General features: G+C 62.8%; 1 protein-coding gene and 2 long non-coding RNA genes across 3 annotated transcripts; 2 read left to right on the forward strand and 1 right to left on the reverse strand.

Moving 5' to 3' along the window:
- The first annotated feature begins 2,406 nt into the window (after positions 1 to 2,406).
- LOC113609509 (uncharacterized) lies at positions 2,407 to 7,709 on the forward strand. Its single transcript, XR_003428655.1, has 2 exons — positions 2,407 to 3,604; positions 3,696 to 7,709. It is a non-coding gene; the product is annotated as an uncharacterized LOC113609509 (long non-coding RNA).
- Positions 7,710 to 12,305: 4,596 nt separating this feature from the next.
- Positions 12,306 to 16,911, forward strand: HRH3 (histamine receptor H3). Its single transcript, XM_027086830.1, has 3 exons — positions 12,306 to 12,858; positions 13,881 to 14,047; positions 15,086 to 16,911. Exons 1-3 carry the CDS (start codon positions 12,603 to 12,605, stop codon positions 16,019 to 16,021), a joined length of 1,359 nt encoding a protein of 452 aa, XP_026942631.1. The 5' UTR covers positions 12,306 to 12,602; the 3' UTR covers positions 16,022 to 16,911.
- A 4,051-nt stretch (positions 16,912 to 20,962) lies between these two features.
- On the reverse strand, positions 20,963 to 25,176 carry LOC113609511 (uncharacterized). Its single transcript, XR_003428657.1, has 2 exons — positions 25,004 to 25,176; positions 20,963 to 21,298 (listed from the first exon to the last, which is right to left on the reverse strand). It is a non-coding gene; the product is annotated as an uncharacterized LOC113609511 (long non-coding RNA).
- Positions 25,177 to 25,180: the final 4 nt, after the last annotated feature.

Here is a 25,180-nt window from a genome sequence, read left to right on the forward strand (position 1 = left end):
TCCTTCCCCAGCAGGTTTCTGAGCCTGGATGGGTCTCTGTATCTCAGTGTGCGGCCAGAGTTGCAGCAGAGCTGGGCATCCAAGGATGCCGGGTACCCGGTGTTGCTGACCTGGCCTTTGCCCCTGGGGAGGCCCGGCCCGAGGCTCACTCCTCTCCCTGCCGCCTCCCTGGTCCATGGAGAGGACATTTCCCTGCTCCCTTCTGTGGAATGCTGGGGAATCTTCTATCTGGATGCAACCTGGGTGGGCAGACGGTGGCTGGCCACTGAGGTGGGGCCCCGGCCCTCACGTGGCCCAAGCTGAGCCTTCCCCACACAGCTTTCAAGTCTCCTCTGCAACGTGACAGCGCTCAGCTTCCCTGCCGTCGGAGAAGAGTATTTTTAGTTTTGAACCCACCACGTGAGAGAGACAAGTTATCAATAGCAGCGGCAAAGGGCTTTTTCTTTTTTTTCCCCATGGCTTTGGGACCTGAGCAATCTGCACCCGTTAAATTCTGCCAAAAGAGAAAAAATGTATTCCTCTTACAAACTTTTTACCCCGCGCCTTCCTCACTGCTGCAGCTTTGCAAACCAGCTCTTCCCGGGTGGATCCCACCCAGCTCAGCGGCGCGCTGCCCCCAGCCCCCTATAGCCTCTCCAGGAGACCACTCTGCCCCGCGAAGGGACCGCAGGAGCCAGCTGACCCACGGAAGCGGAGAGAAAGAGCAGGGTGGGGGCTGCAGCCCTGGAACAGGCAGGAATGAGGGGCTGTGGGGGGGGTGGCTTCCATGCTCGGAGTTGACTGACATGGGCCCCGCTTCTAGCTTCAGTAGCAGCCCTAGCATTTATTGAGCACTTACTGTGTGCCCAGCCCTGGGCTGAGTACCTTTAGGTGTATCGTCTCAGCTAAATGCCCTAATCACCCTCTGAAGACTTTCCCAAATGAGGTACCGTGGAATCCCAAGGCCTTTCTGGCTGCTATCAGGTGTTTCTAGAGGAAAGGCTTCCACAGGCAAACAGGTTTGGGAATGCTGTTTAAACAAAGCCAACAAGTGTCCCCCTTCTCAGGGCCCTTCCCACTCTGGTATATGTGGGATCCTCCAAGACATAGAAGGGCCTGCTGCAGACCCAGGATTTATTGGAACTGGACAACTTTTTCTTTTCCCTATGGAATGTCTTGTATGACTCTGAATTGGCCTCCTACCTTGCCTGGGGGACATTTGGGCCCACTTAGCTTCCTGCTTTTTAGGATTAGTTAGAGCTGCATGCATGAAAAAACCCAGAATAATAAAGGCGTCAGCAAAACAGAAATGTCCTTCTTTCTCACGTGGCACAAGCCCTGGCTGTCCAGGGTTGGCAGGGTACCCAGCTCCTACCTTATTGTATCACTCTTCTAATACTAGCGTCCATCCTCAGTGTCACCTCACAACCCAAGATGGCTGCTGGTGCTCCAGCCATCACATGCATATTTGACCAGGAAGAAGGAGTAAGGGAAAGAACAAGAGCAGAGGTGCTGGGAGGTGCTGCCCCACCAGGTGAATCATCTCCCTTTGAGAATCTGTCCCTGAAGATATACCAGACACTTCTGCTCACATCTCACTAGCCAAAACTTTATCCCATGCCACTCTCAGTGGAACAGTAGCATTTTAGCTGAGTGCATTTCCAGCCTGAATAAAACAGAGGGCCCAGGGAAGAAGATTATGTGTGGCTAGGCCTGACTGTGGCCCCCCAGGCCTCCCCCAGCGTCCTCTGGCAGGCCCAGAGATGCAGACACCCAGTGAGGCGTGGGCAGTGCCAGACGCAGAGCAGCACTCTCAGCTCACGGCCTGTGTGCCTACTGTGTGCCCAGTGTGGTACCAGGCCGGGAGCCTCAGCGCTGTCCCTGGACAGAAGGCTTGGTTTCTCTCCTCCTGGCTCTGCCCTGAGTGCCAAGCACCTGCTGCACTGCTGGCCCTGCGCTGGGTTCCAGGTGCTGTCATGAGCAGGCATATGGGTCCAGGAGGCCACAGGGGACCCCCAAGCAGGCAGGTCCTTCTCTCCCCACCCTTCCCAGGGGCTCACGTGCAGCGGAGGGGTGTGGGCGCATCTGTGCGCAGGGGACCAGTGGGGCAGGTGGGAACGGGAGGAAGACAGCTCGGGCCGCGTTAAATTTAACTTGTCGGAGCTGCCGGCCTGGCCAGGGGAGCTGCCAGGCGTGGGGGTGGGAAGGGGCAAAGCTGAAACATGCCCAGGGAGCAGGGATGGGGGTGGCCCAAAGCAGTGTGAGTCATTCCTCTCCCTGGGAGCGGTCTGGGCCAGCGGGGAGGGGCTGGCGGCAGCGGCCTCACCTCCATTCTGGGCAGAAGCGAGCTGGCTCCCGCGGAGGGGGGTGGGGGGCCTTGCATAAGAGAGAGCCTGGCATTTGGGGTCTTTTGGAGGATAGGCGTGCTCCCCCCATCCCATCCCTGGAGAGGAAGGCAGGGAAGGGGAGAGGAGGGGGCAGCTAGCAATCTGTGCCGGGCAGTCACAGCGGGGTTGGGGGGTCTGCCCTGGAGGCTCCCACTTGGGGAGTGAGAGGGGACCACAGTGGCAGGGACAGGAGTGCAGCCTGCAGTCGCGTGGGGCTCCATGCTCGGTTTACTGCTCAGCTGTTGCCATCTTGAAATTCTTAATTTCTGAGGAGGGGCCCACATTTTTGTCTTGCACTGGGACCCACAATTCTGTAGCCATCTGAGGAAGGGTCAGCACAGGAATCGGGGCCCACGGGGTGCTGCCTCTCCGCTTCCGGGGCCGCGGACTATGCATACAGCCGGCCGGATGGCTCCGTCCCCTCCAGGTAGGGGGAAGACTGGGCCAATGGGCCAGGTTTTTTCTGGGCAAGAGGCAAAGGGGCTGATAAGAGGCCTTGTGCTGGGCACTTGGCCAGCCCTGCCCCCACCGAGGGAAGGCAGTCTGCCCAGGAGTCCCACGGCCCGGGGCTCGGGCCCTCAGGGCTGGTCCTCTCCGAGGCACCGCTGGAGACAGAGCTGGCCCGGCACTTCCACCCACTCACCGGCTTCAGGAACGACATGCCTTCTGGGCTCCTAGCCGATCAGCACGTAGTAGGTGCTCAGTGAACGCCCCTGGAGGCCAGCAGGAGGTGGGTGGGGGTGGAATGGGGGGGGAGGAACCTGCAGCCCCACTCAAGTCCAGGCTCTGCCACTTGCTAACAGAGCATCTCTCTGAGCCTCAGGTTGCCCAGTGGTGGGGCCCTTGGAGGGCGCGGGCGTGGCCCCCCGTGACAAGCATCCACTTGCTCTGCACGGCATCCACCCCTGTCTTGTAGGAACAGCCCCAAATCCTCCTGTGGGGACCCCCACTCACAGGCTGACCCCACCTCTGGCACGCACGTGACTGGAACCTGGGACATCAGTGCCTCAACTTTGAGATAAGCAGTCAGGCCACGGGCTTGGGCAAGAGCCCCTGCATCTGCTGTCAGGGCTGTGAGCTGTCAGCTGTCAGCCTGGAGGGGCCACACCAAGGGGAGTGGCTGCCTGAGAGGAGAGCAGGGCTGGGAGACACAGGCTCTGACAGGAGCAGTCAGGCTCCTGGATCCAGCCATGCCTGAAGGAGGTCCACCACCAGTGAACCGTCAGACACATGCCCTGGTGAGCCAAGATTTCCATGCCCCCTTCTCCACGTGTGGGGAGGACGGCTACCTATCAGGACAGGCCTCTGGGCCCTTCTTCTGTCCATCAGGGCTTCCTACTGAAGAACCTTCCAGTGAACTTTGGTACTTGTTACGTGACCTTTCCAGCTCTGCATGAATCAGCTGAGCAAATTGAGAAAATGTGAGAGTATTACGCAATGCCAGGAAAAGGTGGACCCAAACTGAGGTCTGGCAGGGACATGGGGAAGTGGGCAGGGGTCTCACTGGGGTGACCAACACCCAGGGCCATGGGAGAACCCAGGCGGCCCCGCTGTGCCCCTGCAGAAGGCAGGGCTCTGGTCAGGGACCGGGGGCAGGGACTTCATGTTCCTAGTCACAGCCCAGCACTGCCACTTTCTGCTTGTGGCCCTAGGCCAGTCTTCCAGCACAACCACCTGGCCAGCGTGTCCTAAGAAAAGCAAACGGCTTCCCAAGCAAAGCTCCCCCAGTCCCCGGGGCAAGACCCAGGAGGTGTTCCTCCGGGACCCCAGCCCGCTGCCCCGCAGCCGCGCCCCCGCCCCCGGGCCTGGGGGCTGCGCACTGGTTTCCGTGCTGTGATTTCCAGGTGTGTGTGCGTGTGCGGCCGAGCGACTGAGATCTGTGCCCGGCCCGGGGGCAGGGGGGCTACTCTAGAGCAATCCCTTGACCCCAGCCCTGGCCCAGGACCTGGTCCTGCAGTCAGGGCCACCCGCGGAGGGAGGGGACATCTCTGTGACCTGACCTGTCCCTACATGGTGGGAAGGAGGACGAGTGCCAGCTTCCTAGCTTCCTTCAGGAGCCCTACCCCTGGCTCAGGTCAGAAGCACACCCACAGACACACAAGTATGCACACGCGCACTCGGCCACACCCACACCCACACGAAGACTCACAGCCAGGCCCACATACATAGACACACTAAAACACACAAGAGACACACATGTGCAGAGACACATGCACATACGTGCACACAGGCACACACATATGTACTTAACGGCACACGCAGACACACGTGCACTCAGACACACCTTGGGAGTTGCCCCAGGCCCCCTCCTTCCTCCTCGAGAACTCGGGGGACGTCTTCATCAACTGGACCCTGTGCCCCAGCACGGAGACGGTCAGCTCTTTCGTTATTTTCCTGACAGACACAGGCCCCCCAAGGAGCCGCCTGAGTCCCGGGGGACTCGGGGAGTAAACAGAGGTGCAACCCTGGGGCCTGGCCTCTCCCACAGGAGGCAGCTCCCAGGGTGGGCCCCTCCTTCCGACCCCCCGAAGCAGGGGGTCAGGGCCCCATGCAGGGTGAGGGCCCTGCGTGTTTGCCCGGGGCTGGTACCGTGCGTGCATGGCACACACGCCTGCACATGCGTGCACACACATGCACACGCGCTCTCTGGACCCCAGCACAGAACAGCACAGGCCAGGTCGGGAGACCTGGAGTACCCCTGAGGGCTGGCAGGGGAGGGCGGCGTGGGGCAGGGGTGTGTTTGCTGGGAAGAGAGGGAGGTGGGCTGTGGTTCCAGGGCCAGCACGGGGCCTTGGGGACCCTGACGGGGTCTGGGGAGGGGGCTGTCGGCCTCTCAGCCTCACCCCCCGAGCAGAGCAGGGCAGCAGCCAGACAGGAAGCTCGTGCACAGGAGTCAGAGCCCCAGGGTGGCCGCCAGCATGCCCAGCCCAGCGGTCCCCCTGTCCCCTGTCCCAGACGGACGACCCTACCCGCACTGTGACCTCAGCTGCTCCAACCACGGGGAGGGCATCTCTGGCCCGTGTAGGGAGCGTGCTGCCCCCATCCCCACCCGCCCAGCCTCAACCCCAGGCCTGGGGTCTGAACAATGGACTGGGGTCACCAGGCCCCGTCTGCCTCGTCAGCACTGTCACCAGGGCCACCTGACCTGTCCACCGCAAGAGGGGCCCAGCAGGGGACAGGAGGCCTGAGGGAGGGCGAGACAGGGCAGACGTACAAGGGCTCTGACCTGCTGTGACACTGGCGCTGCTGGGCACAGGGCGCAGAGCACGGACAGGCTCTGGGGGGCAGGGCCTCCAAGGGCTGGCGGATGGCAGCCAGCCACGGCCAGCAGGAGTGCAGACAAAGGCATGGCTCAGTCCCCACCCGTCACCCTGCAGCAAAGGCTGAGGGGCCGAGTCCATGGCAGGAAGCTCCGGGGGCGGGGGCAGCTGCAGCATAGACGAGGACCCTGGGCCCGGGCTGGGCAGAGCTGGGCACCATCCCTTCCTCCGCTTACACATGCGGGTCCACGCTCCCCCCCTCACCCACTTCCACGAGCCCCAAGGCTGGGCCCTCATCAGAGCAGCCTGTCTCCACCCATGGCCAGGCTCGACAACCCCGAGGGTTTGATGCTTACTACCCAGGGTCTGATCAGGGTCTAGTCCACAGGCCCTGGAGAGTCCTGGCCGGGACTCATGGTCTGAGCTTGGCTCAGGTCCCCAGCCCTGCTGACACATGGCACAGCTGGGTCACAGCCACGGGAAACCCCACCAAACACTCTTGGGGATGCAAGGGAGGTTCCCAGGCTGGGGCCAGCCCCCCATAGCTGGATTTGAGGGCCCTTCTGACACCTAGCCCCACCCAGGGCTCTGGAGAAGGCACCCTGGACGAAGGTCCACCTTCACCCTTCTTTCCTGCTTCTCCATGGCTTATGCTTTCTTTCTGGGTGGGGAGCCGCACCACGCAGCATGAGGGATCTCAGTTCCCTGACCAGGGGTCGAATCCGCGCCCCCTGTAGTGGAAGTGTGGAGTCCTAACACTGGACCGCCAGGGAAGCCTGGCTTATGCATTCTTAGTGCATGGAGAGAACCTGCAGAGACGCAAGCAGTTTCATTCATTCATTCGGCAAATATCGATACCTAACTGCCAACCTGGGAAGTGGGCACATCCAGAACCACACCTGAGTCATGCAGAGGCAGCTTCTGGGGGTGAGGGTGCCTCTTTCCTTAGAGAAGAGCATTTATTACCTCTGGCCCCCACCCCAGTTGCCCCTGCGCCTCCCCGGCAGCTGTTCGCGCGCCCTTAGATCAGACCTCCTGCAGAGAGCCCCTCCCGAGAGCCCCTTTTCTCGTGGTTAATATCTCCACTGGCGCCATCCTTAGGAGGAAAGGACAATAGGTGAGGAAATTCAGACCCAGGGTCAAGTCCCCCTCCCATCAGCTCTCCAAACTGTGCTCTCTCCAGCCTCTGAGTCCCTGCACCTGAGTCTCTCCGCTCCCCCCACGTGGACACCAAGGTCCCAGAGCTCTTTTTTCTGGGGGCCACTGACGCAGGCCGTGGGATGGGGGTGACCTTGCCTCTAAGCTGGCAGCACTGGCTCCAGGAGAGGGGGGGCGCAGGCCGGGAGGGAGGGCTGCCAGCTTCCTTCTTGCGGGTCGCCGCTGGGGAGGACTCCAGAACCTTCCGGCCCAGGCTCTGTGGTCGGATGTGTCTGGTGTGTGGAGAGCTGCCCCTCGTCCCTCACCCTCTCGCCCTCATTCTCACGCTGGGCCCTGTGCTCACAGCAGCCAGGAAGCAGAAGACACAGATGCCCAGGAAGAAGGCCATCTCCGCAGTCCCCAGTCCCACTGCCCCGCCTGCCCCCAACCCGTGAGCTTCATCTCGGGGACCTCCAACCGAGCTCTCAGTGCCCAGGCCCGCTGTCCCCCCAGGACCAGGCAGGGGCTCCCTGGACACTGCCAACAAAGAAACGCACTGCCAGGGGAAGCGGCACAGGTACACGGGACCCACAGGGGACGACTGCCCAGGTTGGGGTTCAAGTGACATTGACCATATTGCTGTAAGCTCAAGCAAAGCTGCCCCAGCTGGCCACCATGACTGTCCAAGCCAGGCCAAGGCGGCTAATTTTGGGTGCTGTTGGTAGCCCTGTCTTCCTCCTGGGGAGTGGACAAGAGCATAGGAGAGCAGCCTGGAGCTTCAGGAAAGAGATCTTAGGGGGACACTCCCTTCCGGGAATGAGGTGGACGCAGGGAAAAGACAGGTGGAAGGAGAAGCTGTTCTTTGAGCTCCTGGATGCAGCTGTGTCTGAAGCCCACCTCCTGGACTTTTCAGCCGTGGGCAACAATAAACATTCCTTTCCTTAGGCTTTTTTGAGTTGGTTTTCGTCATTTAAGGCCAGACCACAGCAACTGCATCCCTGGTTCTCCTGTCCTCTCTCTCCTTCCTGCCACCTGGGCCATGGGCCCAATTCAGCCTTGTCTCTAAAGGCAGGGAAGTCAGACTCAGCTTTTATTCCAAAGCGGTGACCTTGGGAGACGTGCTGATCACACCCGGGCCCTGAGCTCATCAGAGTGCACCCGGAGCTGGCTCAGAATGTCACCAGGAAAAGAAAAAAAAGGACAAGGAACAAAAAAAGAAAAAACTGCATATTCCCATATTCCAGTGAGCTCTTGCAGAAAGGGAGAAGGCAAACAGAGGTTCCTCTAAAGAGGTGTCACGGCACCAGAGCCAGAATGCTGGCAAGCGCTCCAGCAAGTGTGCCTTGGCCATAAGAGCAGGAGAGTCGCCGGGCAGAGGGCCACAGCGGCTCCACTCCACTCCCCTCGTTATTTCTCATTAGGGGGCCGCGTCCCGTGCAGCAGGGTAGGGCTCCGTGGGCGCCGGCGCAGGGCAGGCACTCCGATGAAGGAGAGGTTTCCCAGCTCAGTGGGGCAGCTGGAGGCGGAGCCCGCTGCCCCATGACCGTGACCATGAGCACGGGCGACCAGGACAGCGTCCTGCTGCTCAGACGCCGGCATGCACAGCTGCGTCTCCCCAGCCCAGGGCCCCTCTGGCCCCAGACCCAGAAGAGGTGAGCGGGCTGCTCCTGGACCAGGCCTCGGACTCCAGCGCCAGGGCTGGGCCTGGGGGCCTGATGACCTCTCCCCCAGGAGGTCCAATGGGCCATATCATCTATCTCAACATGCTCAAATCTGAGCACCCCCTTGTCCCCCAACCTGCTCCTCCCACAGACCCCCAGCTCATTCGTGTCAATGCCACCCTCGAGGCATTTGAGCCAAAACCCTGGAGTCAGCCCTGATCCCGTCGTCTTTCTCTCACACAGCTCCTGTCGGCTTCGACCCAGAATCTGCCCGGGTCTCCCCTCCCCCACTGCCACCGTCGTCCTCGCCTGGAGCCTAGCATCAGCCTCCCCACTGGCCTCTCGGCTCTGCCCTCGCCCTGCTGGAGATTGTTCTGCCCTGAAGCAGGGAGGCCTGTCTCACTGTGTCTCAAAACCCTCCCGGGCCTCCCTCAGCGTCTGCACAGGGCGTGAGGCATCACATCTGCCCTCCCCGCGCCCCGCCCCCACGGCCGCCACAGACGCACGCGCGCTCCCACTCACCTTGTCCTTTGCTCCCGCGGTCCCCTCTGCCTGGAACGCTGCTCCCTCCAGATCTCCACCTGGCTGCCTCCTGGAGCTCTTGGCTCGACTCCCTGGCCATCCTTCCAGAACCGGAACGCAGCCTGTGTCAACTTGGGTCCCCCAGGGAGCAGACGCGGAGACAGGGTCCAAGGTCGAGAGGTTGGTGGGGACATCTGTGAAAGACAAAGGGAGCAGGTGACGAGCGTTCAGCCCGCAGTGTGGGCCTGACATGTGCGCAGGGAAAAGGTAGGTAGGAAGGGGGAGCCCCCCGGGAAAGTCTCAGCCCCCCACGGGGGCCCCAGAGCAGACGCTGCACACAGAGGAGTCCCACACGACAGCGGCCGACCAGATGCCCGGGAAGAGGCTGCTCTCAGCTGGGGCAGTCACTGGTCCTCCTGCCAGCAAGTTCCCTGTGGAGGGGCCTCTGAGCAGCACACGTCTGTGCTGCAGGTTCTCTGCTCCATGCGGCAGGAGGGAGGTGGGTGAGGTCCCGCCGCTGCAGCGGGTCTCGGGGCCCCTCCACTCTCCAGCCTACAGCCCTCCTCAGCTGTCACCCCTGCAGATCTTAGGGGCTGAATGAACGAATCAACTGATCAATCAGTGGGTGAGCTATTTCCTGTGCGAGGGGTGTTTTCACTAATCTAGGGCTTACGTGATCTGGGACTGGACATTTTGAACCCCAAATGCTGGCTGTTTTGACAAATGGAGAAACTCGGCCCCCAGGCCACGCTCTTTGGGGGTGTCCAGGTGAGCTGAGAATAGGGGCCCATGTACCCCAATGCTCAGCCAGCCTTTCCTAGGGTCTTGGGGCGTTCCCTGCCATCCTGGGGCCTGAATACCCACTCCTTGAGACAGAGACCTCAGGGCAAGATGCCCTGTGGACAGTCACGTGGGGACCTGCCTCATTCCCCCCAAACTGCCTTAGTCAAGTTGGGCCCAGCCCAGGGGACTCTAGGCTCCTGTCCCGACAAGGTCAAAGCCCCAAGAGTTAGTATATTTGCAAGGTCAGGGGCCTTGATCTCAGGGCTTCGCCAGGAGTGTAACCATCAAGAGAGGGGCCTCTGGCCTCGTGTGACCTTGGGCAGGTAGCTTTCTGGGCTCTGTGCAGGCTGCTGGTCCTACCCACATTGTATGCTGAATTCGGGGTGGGGGTGGGGGCTGATGAGGTCATGGGTGTTAAGTGCCAACAGGGGGCGCTCGCCACCCGTGGCCATGGCCATCCTCAAACCTCTGGGCCAGCTGTGGTTCTCCTCCTGATGGCCTCCATTTCAAGAGGAAGGTCCCCACACTCAGAGAAATTTGGTAACTCTCCCAAGTCACCCAAGTGCCAGGGTCTGAACTGAGTCCATCCCCTGCATCCCCGGCTCTAGCTGCTGTGGGGTGAGAGACTGCCAAGGAAAGCTCGCGAACACTAAAGGCCACAAGGACAACCGGGCCCCAGCTTGACTGAGACTTTAAAGGGGCTGCCCTCTGCTCAGACTTCCCTCTACCCTGGACCGGAACTGAGGATGGGAGGGGGCTCCCAGCCAGTGAGGAGAGAGCCAGGCGCCCCCCCACTCCCCATCCAACTCCATCTCTGGAGGCCTGGGATAGAGTGGGGGTGCGCCCTTGAAGCACTGACTGGCCAGAGCCGGCCTTGGGGTGCCTGTGGAGGAGCAGGCTCTGGCGGGGTCCAGGCGGCAGGGAGCTGCTGGCGAGCGCAATGGGGCCCAGCGGCACCATGCTGGACTCCAGCAGCTCTCCACCTTGGCTCATCTAACCACCAACTGGTGCCTGGTCCTGGCACAGCCCTGCCCACCATGCAAGTTGGGGAGCTGGGGGAGCCTGCACGAGGAGCAGGGCTTGCTGGTGGAAGGGGTACAGCCAGCGACTCAGAGAGGGCTTCTGGGAGGGGGATCTGGAGCCCCACACCTCTCCCCCAGCGCAAGCCGCGAGAAGCCATAGAACCCTGGATCCCCTGGGGCTGGGGTGAGGGGCTGCGGTCTCCTCCCTGCAATCAGCCCTGAGGAGGGGGTAGGGGAACCCAGCACCCCTCCCTCACTCCCCGAAGTTTCTAAAGCACCTCGGGGCTAGGGGGAGAGGTGGGTCCCAGCGTGATCAAGAAGCTGCTGGAAGTGCGGGTGCCGGTGTGCCAGCGCCTGGGGTCCCCCTGCAGCCCCCACCCCCGCACGCAGACGCGCACTTTTCTCTCCTCTTTGAGGCTTCGGCAGATGTGCGCTGCTGGCGACAGAGCAGCGCCGCTGCTTCCCTCTCCCTCAGGCGCTGTTCCCTCGCTGTCTGGGTCTGATGTGTGCGCGTCAAACTGCCGTTCGTGGGTCCCCAGCCTGACGCTGGGCGACTGTTTCCCTGGTCTGTGGGAGTCTGTGTGTCTGCATGTGGGCGTGTCTGTCTGTCTCGCTGTGTGTGTCTCGTCCTTGACCCAGTCTATCTGAGCGCTTGTGCCTGGGCGGAGGGGGCGCTCCCTCCCGCCGCCTCTCCTCCCCCCAAAGCCTCCCGCAGGCGCTAACGCAGCGCGCCGCCCCGGCTGCGCCCCGAGCGCAGTGGGCTCGTCGGTCCCTGAAGCACTGACCGCCCCACTGCGCTGTCCACCGGGGGGGACCCGTGGCTGGGTTCTGAGCAGATGGTCGCTCTCCCTTCAAACTAGGGCCGCCTGAGCCCAGGGTGGGCACGCTCCCCTCCCAGCTGGGTCCGCTGGTTCCCCATTTTCCCTTATGTAACTCCACATCTGTCTGCGCCTTGCAGGTCACCCTGGACGCTGCGTTGGGTCCTGCCCACGGGGAGACTCAGATTCAGAGTCGAGTCCCACGCATACGGCGGTGCGGAGCGAACCCCTGGCTCGGGCACGGCTATCGGAGACCTCTCCTATCCTTTCTCCTCGGGAGGTTCCTTTCTCCGAGAACTGCTTGCCCGAAGCGTGAAACGAGGAGGGGTCCCGTGGGGCAAGTTCCCCCGAACGCGGGCGCAGGTGTTTCCCCTCAACCGCACTCCAGATCCCCACAGGCGCCCCGGCTTCCGACGAGGGCCGGCCAGGGGTCACCGGGGACGAGGGCACGGGGCAGGCCGCGCGGCCCAGAGGCTGGCTCCTGTGTGCGAGCGCAGGTTGAACGCAGGCGAGCCCCCAGCTCCGGCGCCCGCCGTGCCGGGCTCCCCGCCAGCCGCCGTGCACACTCGGGCCGGGGCTCCAGCTGCCCGGCGGGCACGCGGCGCTGTCCGTGGTGCTGCCGGCGCCGGGCGGGGCGGGGGCGGGGCGAGGGCGGCAGCCAATGGCGGGGGCGCTGAGCGGGGCGCGTGGGGCAGCGGGCTGGGCCCGGGGCTCACTCTGCTGCTCTCGGCACTCGGGGCGCACGGACGCTCCGCCAGCGGCTCGGGCTCCAGCTCCGCTCCGGGTCCGCTAGTGCTGCAGCGGTCGTGCCGCTGGCCCGATTCGGCTCAGATTCCGGGCCGGGCCCCCTCGGCGCCGCCCGCCCCGGCCGCGGTCTCGGCGCCCGCGGACCATGCGCCGGGTACCCCCCGGGGAGCCCGGTCGGGCCGAAAGCCCGCAAAGACCAGGCTCCCGGGCCGGGATCCCTCCCGGCTGCCCGGCCGACGATCCGCGCCCTGCCCTGCGCCCCGGCGCCGCGTGAGCCGGCGGGGCCATGGAGCGCTCCCCGCCCGACGGACCGCTGAACGCGTCGGGGGCGCTGGCAGGCGAGGCGGCGGCGGCGGCGGCGGGCGGAGCGCGCGGCTTCTCCGCCGCCTGGACCGCGGTGCTGGCGGCGCTCATGGCGCTGCTCATCGTGGCCACGGTGCTGGGCAACGCGCTGGTCATGCTCGCCTTCGTGGCCGATTCGAGCCTCCGCACGCAGAACAACTTCTTTCTGCTCAACCTCGCCATCTCCGACTTCCTCGTGGGTAAAGCCCCCAGCCCCCGCCCGAGCCCAGGGGCGCCCTGCCGGGTCGGGCCAGCGGGGATTGGGACGCGGACCTAGGGTGCCTTTGCCTCGGGGACACGCCCCGCTAAGGGGTCCGGCCTGGGGAGGGGGCATCCGGGACTCGTGGGGAGGTGGGCGCAGGCGAAGTTCCTTGCTTCCCCGGCCGCGGGACTCGGGCTGGGGAAGGATGTCCCCGGGGAAGGGGTCCTAGCCAGCGGGCGCTCGGCCAGGCGCAAGGCGCTGCGGCCGCGGTGCAGCGGGGGCTCTTGCGCCGTGGCTAAACAAAGGCTGCAGAGGACTCAGGACACGGGGAGGGCGCTGGGGGGGAGGTTTGGGGAAGGGGACATGGAGGGGAGATTTTTAGAGCCACGTTGGGGGAGGAGGCCATGGGGAAGGCAGGCGGGGTTGGGGGGAGAGGCTCTGAGGAGTGCGCTCTCACGTGTCTGTGCGCTGCTGCGGGCTGTGGGGCGGGGCGCAAGGAGGGGGCCGGAGCACCAGACACCTGTTGGGGCTGAGACAGGCGTCTGCCAGACGCTCAGAGCGGGGTTGGCGGTGGGCGCCCGCGTGGCAGCAGTCAAGTGCCCTTTGAGTCCGGAGAAAGGTTTTCTCGGTTTCTGAGCTGATGAGGAAGAGCCAGAATGGGAGCTTGGGATCCAGCGGGGCCAGAGAGGGAGGAAATGTTCTTTCTTCCTCTGGGCACTGGGAGGGCTGGGCAGAAGTCCAGGGATGACCAGACCAAGGCTCTGGGGCTCGTCGCTCCCAGCGGTCCCCACACCTGGATCTTCCTCCTGCCCCCAAGTCCAGGGGACCCAGTGGGACTAGGGGCCGGGCAAGGGTTGAAGGCCAGGTGCAGTGCGAAGAGTGTGCCTATGAATGAGGCGGAGGGAGGATTGCTGGTCCCAGAAGGGCCACCGAGTGACCCTAGGTCCTGCCTGTCTCTCGGCTGGTGGGGGGTCTGACCCCCACGCAGCCACGGCCCACCACGGCCCTCCTCTCCCACAGGGGCATTCTGCATCCCACTGTATGTGCCCTACGTGCTGACTGGCCGCTGGCCCTTTGGCCGGGGCCTCTGCAAGCTGTGGCTGGTGGTGGACTACCTGCTCTGCACCTCTTCTGTCTTCAATATCGTGCTCATCAGCTATGACCGCTTCCTGTCGGTCACCCGAGCCGTGAGTCTGGGACGTGGGTGCCCATGTTCACTCCTAGGGGGAGGGGTGGTCAGGAGCGGCCAGGAGACGCACCCGGCAGGGGGTACGGCCACTTCTGAGTGGGCAGTGCTGGCTGGGCTTGATCCCCACTGGCCTCACACCTGACACATCGGGCACTCTATGGCCAGCCGCCCACTCGGTAGCCATGTGCTGCCAGTAGGACTGGTCCTGGTTCAGGCAGAAGGCACAGTGTGGACCCGAAGGAAGGGGGTCCCTTCAGCCTCCGCCCTGGAGCAGGTCCAAAGTCCCTGGAACTAAGGGAGGATCTGGGCCAGGGGCCCTTGGTGGTACCTCCCCACAGGTGTGCATGCCTCGGGAAGACAGGCTCCACGAGCTTCCCTGGGCGTGGTGGCCACCATGAGTTAGGGGCCCTGGGCTGCCTGGACTTCCCACGTCGGTGTCCTGTGGGCACCGGGCTGGCGGCACAGAAGCAGAGGTCACTCCAGTGCAATCTCATTTTCTCCCTGAGGCTCCATCAGGCACCCCGGGGCCCTCCGCTGGGGACCACATGTGTCCTAGTCCAGGGAGGCAGTGGGACAGAGTGCATGGGTTTTGAGCCAGCTCTGCCCCTTGAGCCGACCCACCTGTGTTCTTTCCTGCCCTGCCTGAGCCATCATGAAAGTGGGGATCATACTGGAGCAGTTGTGAAGATTAAATAAGATGGTATCGAAAGGTGCCAAGCAGAGAGCCTGGCACACGGCAGGTACTCAGTAGATCGGACAGTGACGTGGCCCCCCGGGGGAGCGCACAGCTGATGGGGTGACGGCAGACAGGCAGCCCGGCACAAAGTTAGGATTCTGGGGGAGGTTCCGAGGCCATAGGAGAGTGTGACAGGGCCTCAGCCTGCCCGGGATTCATGGGGCGAGGGGAGGAAAAGGGAAAAGCATCACTGCCGGGGAAGGCGTGCACAGAGGCCCAGAGGCTGCTGGGAGCTGCGAGCGGCAGCGGCCGACCTGGGCTCAGTCCCCTTGCCTCCTGACCCAGCGTGTCCCACCGCAGGTCTCCTACCGGGCCCAGCAGGGCGACACGCGGCGGGCAGTGAGGAAGATGGTGCTGGTGTGGGTACTGGCCTTCCTGCTCTACGGACCCGCCATCCTCAGCTGGGAGTACCTGTCGGGGGGCAGCTCCATCCCCGAGGGCCACTGCTACGCCGAGTTCTTCTACAACTGGTACTTCCTCATCACGGCCTCCACCCTCGAGTTCTTCACGCCCTTCCTCAGCGTCACCTTCTTCAACCTCAGCATCTACCTGAACATTCAGAGACGCACCCGTGTCCGGCTGGACGGGGCACGCGAGGCGGCGGCCTCGGAGCTTCCCCCCGAGGCCCAGCCCTCCCCGCCGCTGGCCGCGCCCAGCTGCTGGGATTGCTGGCAAAAGGGGTGTGGGGAGGCCGTGCCGCTGCACAGGTGCGGGGTGGGGGGTGGTGAGGCAGCCCCAGGCACCGGGGCCGAGGCTGGGGATGCGGCCCTCGGGGGCGGCAGCGGGGGAGGTGCCGCGGCCTCGCCCACCTCCAGCTCTGGCAGCTCCGCGAGGGGCGCCGAGCGGCCGCGCTCACTCAAGCGGGGCTCCAAGCCATCCGTGTCCTCGGCGTCCTTGGAGAAGCGCACGAAGATGGTGTCCCAGAGCATCGCCCAGCGCTTCCGGCTCTCGCGGGACAAGAAGGTGGCCAAGTCGCTGGCCGTCATTGTGAGCACCTTTGGGCTCTGCTGGGCCCCGTACACACTCCTCATGATCACCCGGGCCGCCTGCCACGGCCCCTGCGTCCCCGACTACTGGTACGAGATGTCCTTCTGGCTGCTGTGGGCCAACTCGGCCGTCAACCCTGTCCTCTACCCGCTGTGCCACTACAGCTTCCGCCGGGCCTTTACCAAGCTGCTCTGCCCACAGAAGCTCAAGGTGCAGCCCCCCAGCTCCCTGGAGCACTGCTGGAAGTGAGCCGGCCTCCACAGGCACCTGGGATGCAGGGGCAGAGCCCTCCACTGCCACCACCCTCGAGGCCCTGGGTTCGCGGACAGCCGGGCCTCGCCACCCTCCACCCGGCTGCCCCGCAGGCACGAGCCCTGGCTTGTCTTCGGCCCACCCTAAATGCCATGGCAGCCTCTCAGCGCGTCCGCTGGTAGTTGATGCAGCCTGGTGGGCGGCTGGACAGGCCCCTGCTGCCCAAACCGGAATGTGGCCACCCAAATCCCGCTCTAGCCCGGGAGGGACAACCCAGGGGCCCCAGCCAGTCTGCCACCCCCAAGGACAGTGGGATGGCCGGTCGTGTCCACGCTTCACACAATTACTGCTTGGTGTCTTCCCAAAGCAAGTGCCTGGCGTGCGCTCCAGGCCTCCAGAGCCGGTGCGCTGCCCCTGCACGTGCACGCGTCTGCACACCCCTGCAAACCTGCCCCGTCCCAGACAAGCCCCGGCCACTGGCTTTGCTGCTGTCTGTCCCCTGCTCTAGCCTGGGACCTGGCTCCTTCATCCCTCTTCCCTCCAACTTTCTCTGCTCCCCAAGTGCCGGGTACTCCCCAGAAACCTCGCGGCAGGTCTCCACTTCTCCATTCTGGGTGTTTCAGGAAGGCAGAGAAGAAAACACATCCGTGAACTCGCTGTTCCTTGGATGTTTAATGAAGAGAGACAAAACTGCGGAGGAGCTCAGGGCTGGAGTGTGGGCTCCCACGCCCTCCTTCCTCGTGCTGCCGCTTCCGGCTGAGCTGCGCCAGCGGCTTCTGCCCACCCCGCCCCCCAGCTCGCGGTGTTGGGCCCCGACTGGCGGCTCTGCGAGCGGCCAGAGCCCCGGACGCCTGCTCGTCCAGCGGGCTGCCCTTCCTTCTCCATCTACTCAACCAGAGTTTTCTGGGATTGACGGGGACCCAGCAGCGCCCTGAGCGTCCTGGGGCTCCCAGGGGCAGTCGGAGGAGACCAGGGGCTGGGTGCCCAGCAGAGGGGCCGCTTCACCATATCCCGTGCACCTGGTTGGCACTCTGCCTGCTCCGTTCCCCGCGCACCTGCTGCACTGCCCCTGCAGACCCCAAAGTCCACAGTAAAGTGTATTTTTTTTATTGGTTCTGATTCCTGAGGACTTTGTGGGGGGTGGCTGAGCCCCTGTACTCCAGTCGGGGACCCAGGGGGGCACAAAAGCACCCAGGTGGGCATGAGGCACAGGGCTGCCCCTCCCCCTGGCCTCAGTGTCCTTTTCAAGCGGACGAGCCCGGCGGTCATACCAGGCTTTAATCCTAACAAGCGACGTGTGCCCCGGCAGTGCCCCGCCTGCTCCCCACTCCAGTCTTGAAAACACGCGGCACAGCCCTCACCTGCTGCAGCCTGCCTGCCCCCAGGACAGGAGTTCTCACCGCTCTCAGCCATGATCTTCCCCCTGGGGAGATTCCAGGGGTGTGGGGACTGGAGCTGAGCTTGAGGGGCTGGGCCAAGGGGGGGGGGAGGGGCTTCCTGGGCAAAGGCCTGGAGGCGGGACTGAGGGTGATGGATGGGTACGGGGAGAAGGACCTGACAGGATGATGCTGGGTGATCCTGGGCCCAGTGGGCTCCATGGAGGGGGAAGACACTGGCCCTCACCCCAGATGCCAGAGTCCACTCAGAAAGGGGGCAAGACCAGCCCAACTTTGGGGCAATAGACACTTGGGTGGGTCGGATGTCTCCTCCTCCAGGAAGCCTCCCCTTCTTTCCAGCCATGAGGGCCCTCCCTCCCCTGACCTCAGGGACACAGCCTCTCATACCCTCCCCACCGTGCTGGCCCAGCGTCCACAGTCCTTTCTTCCTAAGGCAGAGAGACCTTTGGCTGCCTCACGTCCCTCCCTTACAGCTGGGTGCCGTGGGTCCCATCTCCAGCAGTGAGGTGCCCGCCAGCTCTGAGTCTCACCACCGCAGGGGGCGAAGCTCTTCACAGCAACATTTGAAACCCACAAACCTTCCTCTTCCAGACATTTTCTCACCCCTCAGCTGCACCTGCACTTTGTTTTCCCAAGCACCCAGAAGTCTTCCTCCAGAATCCCAGCTGGGACTCCTTCCCCTCTGCACTTTCCCTCCACCAGAAGGGCCCCCTCTGCTCAAGGCAGGACGTTCTTCTTGGACCCCCTCTTTAGTGGCCCAAGGGAGGGGTGAGCCTTAGGTCCCCTCAGGGCGCTGGGAGCAGCCGGGGAAGGCGGTGACAGGGAGGTCGCCCACTGTTTGTGGGCCCAGAGCTTGGGGAAGCCCTCGCAGCTCTGGGGCCCGTGGTAAGGCTGGCAGGCTAGCCATTGGCCTTCCCTCCGGCCCTGCAGACTTGCCTGGCCCCCAGAGGGTGGGCGTCCGTCCCGCAGCCCAGAGCTGTCTGGGGAAGGACAAAGAACCCATTCTCTGCAGCGGTGGGCACCTCCGTGCGGCCTGCACAGCCAGAGCCCTCGCTGCTCCTCGGCCCGGCCCTGCTAAATGGCTACAAATTGGAAGATAAAAGTGCAGCCTTTCAAGAAATTTTGCCTTCAATCTCTGCAAACTGCCGCTTCCCGAGCTACTGCGCAGGGATGGAGGAGGAGAGAAAGACACGGAGTCTATTGGGCCCATGTCCAGCAGCAAACAAACACACCAAGGGGGTCTTTCTCCTTGGATCCGACCGCTGGGAGCAGAGACAAGCTGAGCCCCAAGGCAGGAGCAGCCACCTCTGCAGGCGCCACCCATGTCAGCAGCTGCTGTTTATTGAGCACCTACTGTGTGCCGGGCTCTCTGCTGGACAACGGGCTGGCGCATCAGCAGGGCCATTCCCGCGGGGGCTGAGGACTGTGGGGGGACCAGGAGGTGGGTGGCCTGGCTCGTCAGCAGGGGGGACAGGGAGCCTGTCTGTGGAGGTGACGTTTCACTCATTCATTCCACAAACTTCCACTGAGCCCAGTGGTGGGAGCCCCGAGAGGTGGCAGAGGCCGAGCCTGAGGCTGAAGGAAGGGCCCGCAGGTGAGGGGGGGCAGAGGGGCAGTGATGTTTCAGGGCCTGGAGGCTAAGGTAAGGAGCGTGGCCTTGCTTCTGAGGACAATAAGGCATCCAGAGAGTGAGCCTTAGGCCCTAGGATGGAGCACAGTCTGGGTGGCCCGCCTGTGTCAGCACAGTCCTAGCAGTGGGTGCAGAGACTGGCAGGGGCATGAGGCTGGGAGGCAGTGGCACTGAGGAACTGGGCAATGGCCCGACACAGGGTTCTGCCCTGGGTGCCCGTGGATGACCTGGCTCCTCCCATCGGGGCCAGCTGTCAGCCCTCGGGGGCCAGCACATCTACAGGGCTCCTTGGTCTGGCACCGGCTACGTATGTCCGGCTGCCCCTCCCGCCCCGGTGCGCTCCCGCCCCGGTGCTTGCTCTGGGGCACCCCCCGAGAACAGCTTCTGTGCACACGCTGGGTGAGGGTCCTTGCCAGCCTGGGGTGAAGACCCTACATTCTCAGGAGCCCAGCAGGCAGTCCCCATCCTTCTACAAAAGGACAAATTATTCAACGCTCTTTTTTGGGGCATCAGGGCCATGAAAACGGAGGCCTGGGGTCAGCCGGCAGGGCTTCTGGAGGCCCGAGATCTGGGGAACCACACGCTGTCTGGCCTCTGCCTCCCCACCCCCCATCCTGACACTCGTGGCTGGACTCGGGGCTGCAAAGAACATTTCCACCAACATTTACTGCAGCCCTGCATCCTCGTGGCCACCCCACGGGGGGCTGCTCAACTATCCATTCTGCAGACTCCCCAGAGCCAGGACCCTGAAGGCTGGGCGACTCGCCCCATATCCCGCACTCAGCAGTTGGTGGGGGCCAGGACCCCATCCTCACTCTTCCCTGGGTTCTCCCCAGGCACCGCAGGGGATGGTGGTGTGTGAGCGGGTCCCTGCCACGCTGCACCTTCCTGGGGGCCCAACTGCATCCCTGGGATGGCGAGCACACCGGGGAGACCTGCCTGATGGCGCATCTGGGGAGGGATGCTGGCTCCGGCAGGTCAGGGCTGGGGGTCCTGGAGCATGCAGGGCCTGAGGCTGGGGGTCCCTGGTGCTGCCCAGGAAGGATGGCCATGGCGCCTGGCACAGGGACTGTGCTTAGACTACAATTATAATGAACAGACTTACTATGTTCTGGGCACCATTCCGAGCCCTCTTCTTATGTAAACTCATCTAGTTCCCAAACAGAGTAGGTACTATTATTCCCATTTTACAGATGAGGAAACAAAGGCACAGAAAGGTTAAATGACCTGCTCAAGGTCACACAGCTAATGACTTTCCTTCCATGACCATTTTCCCAAGGCCCTCGGCTCTCAGGGCCACCTTCTCTTTCCTCTCCTGAGCCCGACCCCCAGGCACCCGGAGCAGGCTCAGGGGACACACACATGCTCCTGAGTGTGCCCAAGGCCTCTTGCTGCACCCATTCTTCTGGTGACAGCAGCCCGTTTCTCCTTTGGGAACCATTCCCCGTTTACTTCAGTGGCTCCAGGATGGGCATGGATCCCAGGCATGGCTGGTCAGAATCACCGGGAAAGGTTGGGGTGGTGCACGTCTCCAGTGAGGCCAGAGAGCAGCAGTCCTGGGACCTTGTCTGGTGCCCTGGGAGGCCTGTGCTCCCCTTCAGCTGGGGCTGCCGGCCTGGCGGCCTCCGACATTATCCTCACAGAGGCCACCCCGTGGAGGGGGCACACCTGGTACAGCCGAGGCGGAGGAAAGCCACCCGAGAGCTGGACGGAGACGGCTTCCACGTGCTGTTGTCTGAGCGCCTGGATCCAGCCTGGCCTGAAGCTAGAACCTGGACCTTCAGTTTCATGAGTCACCAAATGCCCCTTCCTTCCTAAAGCCGGCAATGAAATGACGTTTTGTAATGTGATGGCCCAAGCTGGCATCCCTCTGTCTTGGGGTAGGGGAGGGGAACAGAACACTTCTGCCCATGGGAGGTCTGTGACTTTAATAAAAAATAGGAAAGTGAGTCAATTATTTAGTAATGATTGTTGGCAGGAAAATAATGAATTTTGGTATATTAGGAGTAACATACTGGCTCTAAGGGTGAAAGGTCAGGAGGCCAAGCCATTTCTCTGTGACATCCTTCCTGTCCACAGGGGGACCTCGGCCAGGCGAGCGCCTTGGCCTTAGATTCCCTGTCCATTAAGGAGAGCGTCCCAGACAGCACGCGGCATCCTGCTCCAGGGTGGCAGGCGCTGTGTCCAGAGGAGGCACCTTGCTCTGGAGTTTGTCAGACACAAATCTCAGAAGGGCGCAAAAATATCCTTCAAAAGAGAAAGAAGAAAGGGGAGAAGGGAGAGAGGAGAGGAGGGTTTTGGATGTAAGGGGGGAGGGGGTGGTAGCGCTGTGGGAACTGCGCTAAAAATGCATCCGTGACACTCCGAAGTCACCAGTTTCCAAATTCAAACATGACAAATTTGATGATCTTTAAATGCTTCCACTTTAAATGCTGGACGATCTTTAAAGAGTCCAGCAAAGCCTGGTTCTGAGCAGAGGTGTAGGAGTCGGGGCAGCTCAGTGGACGGGGAACAGCCTGCCTTCTGCCCTCCTTCCTGGGCCCCAGCTTAGCAGGACCACATTCCTGAGAAGCCAGGAGGGGGCAGGGGGTAGACCATTCCTCACCAGCCCCTCCCGGGTGCCCCTCAGGGCCTGGGGCTTCCTTTGACAGCCCAGGCTCGGCTCTGTCCCAGCCCCTCCAATCCATTAACTCATACTGAAGTGTGCGGGACTGACTCCTCCAGGGACAGGGGGAGATGTGCACTGTAACAGAGGATGATCTCGATCTTTAAATCAAAGAAGGCAAATTCTAATGCAGGTATTTCAGACCGTAAGACACACCAAGTGGGTGAAGGGCTGGGGGTGGATGGTGTCTGCACTTTCTTGAGCTCCTGCTACCTGCTGGGCCCTGAGCCAGACGCTGACTTCACCAAGGATTCCAGATCCGTGCAGCTGGGACGTCAGGGTCCCTTGCTTGGAGATCCTGCACGGAACCCCCGTGGTGGGCCAGCAGCTCTGCGGGCCACACGGATATTTCATGGGACCAGTGCCGGGTGCTTCAAGTTGCCCCCTTTAATCATCCATGGACCCCAGACGTTCCTCCGTGGTTCCTGTGAGCCAGCTGGCACCCCCTTGTCACGGGGAAGGCAGACAGGCGGACAGGTACCCACCATCTTAGGCAGGGGTGGCTGCTGCTGGGTCCACCCCAAGGACAGCGGGGGCAGCTGGCCTCTGCCCCCCAAGGCCCCCTCCAGGGATGGGAGAAAGGCAGGGCCCCTCGCAGAGGTACAGCCTCGCCCAAGTTGGCCCAGCCCCCCAGCCCTCCCTGCAGGCCCAGCATCAATGAGGGCTGATTCCACGACCTCCCCCGCACCTCACCCCTTCACTTCCGCCATCAGGTAAAACACAGGAGCTCAGTGCAATCTGGATTTCAGAGTCACAACAAATAATCTGTTAGCTAAGTACTGCATTCTTTGTTGTGAATCTGAAATTCAATCCTAACAGAGCCGGTGACCCTCCCCGTGTTCACAGACACTGCAGGGGCCGGGCTGGGCTCTAGGGATCCATCCAGGTCTCTGGAAGCCAGGGGAAGGGACCAGGGCTGGGCTGGTGGGAGGGTGGGCGGGTGGCTGCCTGTGGCCTGGAGTCCTGGGCCTGGCCAGGGGCGGCGTGCTGGCATCCTGGGGGCACGGCCCTCTCAACCCTGAGGCTTGCTCTGTCCTTACCTGTGGCTCCCACAAGACCCCACACAGGGCAGGGGCTGCGTACCCTGGGTGGGGCTGAAGTGAGCAGGCTTGACCCCCAGGCCAGGCCGCGGGTCTTAAGCTACTCTGCTGGGCCTTAGTGTCCCCGCTGTACAGACGATGAAAACCAGGCAGCTGGGGTGGGGTGACAAGCGTGGGCGTCCCGGCGACACTCCCAGTGCTGAGCGTAACAGGTTCAGTGGGCTGGGCTGGGCAACCTGCCCACCCCAAGGCCACAGCAGAAACTGGAAGGATTTCCTGGCTCTGGGAAAATATCAACCCACGGGTGCCCACTGATTCCTTGCAAGGAAAGATATTTTCCTCTAAAGAATCAAAGGATTGCAAGACAGAACGAGACCGCCCAGGAGCCCCTTCTCGGGCACGCACAGCCCCGCCCCAGAGGCCTGTGTGTCCCCCCTACTCCGTTTGGCCTTTTGCCCTTTCCGGAGAGGCGACACTCTGGCCTTGGTGGGTCTGAGCATTAGAGCCGCCCTGGCAACGAGAAGATGAACATCAACGGCAGACAGCGCCCAGAGCATGCTCACCTGCACGCGTGTGCCTGCGTAACTACATGTGCGTATGTGAGTGTGTGCGCTTAGTTCTACGTGTGTTTTCACTATGGTCAAATACATCTAAAATTTGCCCTTTCCGCCATTTCAGTGCACAGCTCAGAGGCGTGCGGCCATCCCCACCACCCACCTCCGGAACGTCCTCGTTTTCCCAAACTGGAAGTCTACCCATCAAACGCTCAGTGCGACTTCATCACAACACACGACACCGCCAGGCCCCTCGTGCTGCCCTTTTAGAGCCGCAGCCACCTCCCCACCCCAGGCCGGCCCCCCTCCCACCGTCTGAATGGAATCCGCAGGCAGCCACGTGGCGCAGCCGCCTGCTGCCCTGTCGCTGGGCGGTGCTCTCCACTCCATGGTTTTTGAACGTGTGCCCTGTCCGTAAACATGCTGGCATGTATCCCCACACACGTGCATGTATTCAACTGAACTACAACCTGCCCAGCACGTCTGTTATGCCTCCGGTGCCGGCACTGTCCCGGCCCTGTGACGCAGCCCAGACCAGGAGCCTCGTGGCGGTAGGGGCTGATGCGGAAGGCCAGGCCAGGGGGCCATACGCCTGACAGCGGCTGGCGGGGCGCAGGGCAGGGCCCTTGTGGGTGGGGCTGCTTGATCAGGTGGTCAGAGGCCCCCAGCTGGGGGGCATTCATAGGGTGTCTGAGGACGGGCACTTGCATCACAGGGACTGGCAGCACAAAAGCCTGCTGTCCTGGAGGGTCCTTAGTGTAGCCAAGAAGCAGCTGGAGCAGAGGACAGAGGGAGGGGATGGGCAGCAGGGGAGGGCAGGCCAGGTCAGGGCTGGGGCTTTGCTGGAGGGAGGGGGTGGCTCAAGATGGGGTGGAGGAAGGACTCGTGCATACAGGGATTATGGCGCCTGCGCTGCCGTGCGGGGAGACCAAGGGGCCTGAGCAGGGTACTAGAATAGAGTGCTGACTGGGCTGACGGCACCCTCAAATTCACAAGCACTGGAAACTTACAATGTGACCTTATCTGGAAATAGGGTCTTTGCCAATGAATTAGAGAGTAAAGCGGGAGGGAGAGGAGACCAGGGAGGAGACGGCCACCCCGCCCCGGGAGGCCCCGCCAGGTGCTGAGCCCACCGCCTGCATGGGAACAGAGGGCCAAGGGCACAGAGAAGAAATCTCAGGGAAAGGCTGGCGGCTGGAGCTTCTGGGAGACGAAATCAGTAGGGGAGGGACGACGCTGGGACAGAAACACCACGCAGAGGAAGAGGTAAAGCCAGGCAAAGAAACAAGGCGGGGCTGTGCCAGCCCCCAGCGAACGAGGGCCCCACGGAGACGGCCAAGCGCCTGGCCCCACAGCCCACACCCTGCTGGCCTGACGCAGACCCAGGCCACCCGGTGCGGCCGTGGGGAGGGCACAGGGAGGGGGACATGAGAAAGCGAAGTCCCGTCCAGGGGCCAGAGGTCAACAGGTGGCGCCCCGGGCTGATCAAGGAAGCAAGAGTTGCTGAGACTTTGGAGCAGGTCACTGAGCGGGAACGGCCAGAAGAGGTGGGCCCGGCTGAAGCTGGGCCTGGGGAGCGGGCCACGGCTCTTGCTCGGCACCCACCCACCCGTCAAATAGTCTTCAAACTAAAAGAAACCTAAACGCACCTGACATCAGCCACCACACACTCGCTCATTCCACAAATACGTACTGGTGCCCCCTTGGGGTCAGGTCCTGAGGCTGCACAGTCGAGAATAGGACAGAGCCCCTGCCCTCTGGGGCACCCCTTCTGGGTCAGCTACGGGAGGCATCTTGAGCGTCTCCCCTCTGAAGAGCACACGTGGTGGGCGCCCAGCAAGCAAGATGAAAGGCCGTGGATAATTAATGC

This window comes from Aethalodelphis obliquidens, unplaced genomic scaffold (assembly GCF_003676395.1).
Source record: "Aethalodelphis obliquidens isolate GAN/ISIS:26980383/991018 unplaced genomic scaffold, ASM367639v1 scaffold57, whole genome shotgun sequence".
Classification (NCBI taxonomy): domain Eukaryota; kingdom Metazoa; phylum Chordata; class Mammalia; order Artiodactyla; family Delphinidae; genus Aethalodelphis; species Aethalodelphis obliquidens.

Bases quoted from the DNA above. Each gene is read 5' to 3' on its own strand.
- HRH3 (XM_027086830.1), top strand. From the start codon at position 12,603: ATGGAGCGCTCCCCGCCCGACGGACCGCTGAACGCGTCGGGGGCGCTG. The intron at 12,859-13,880 runs GTAAAGCCCCCA...CCTCTCCCACAG, and splicing joins CATCTCCGACTTCCTCGTGG to GGGCATTCTGCATCCCACTG. The intron at 14,048-15,085 runs GTGAGTCTGGGA...GTCCCACCGCAG, and splicing joins TCCTGTCGGTCACCCGAGCC to GTCTCCTACCGGGCCCAGCA.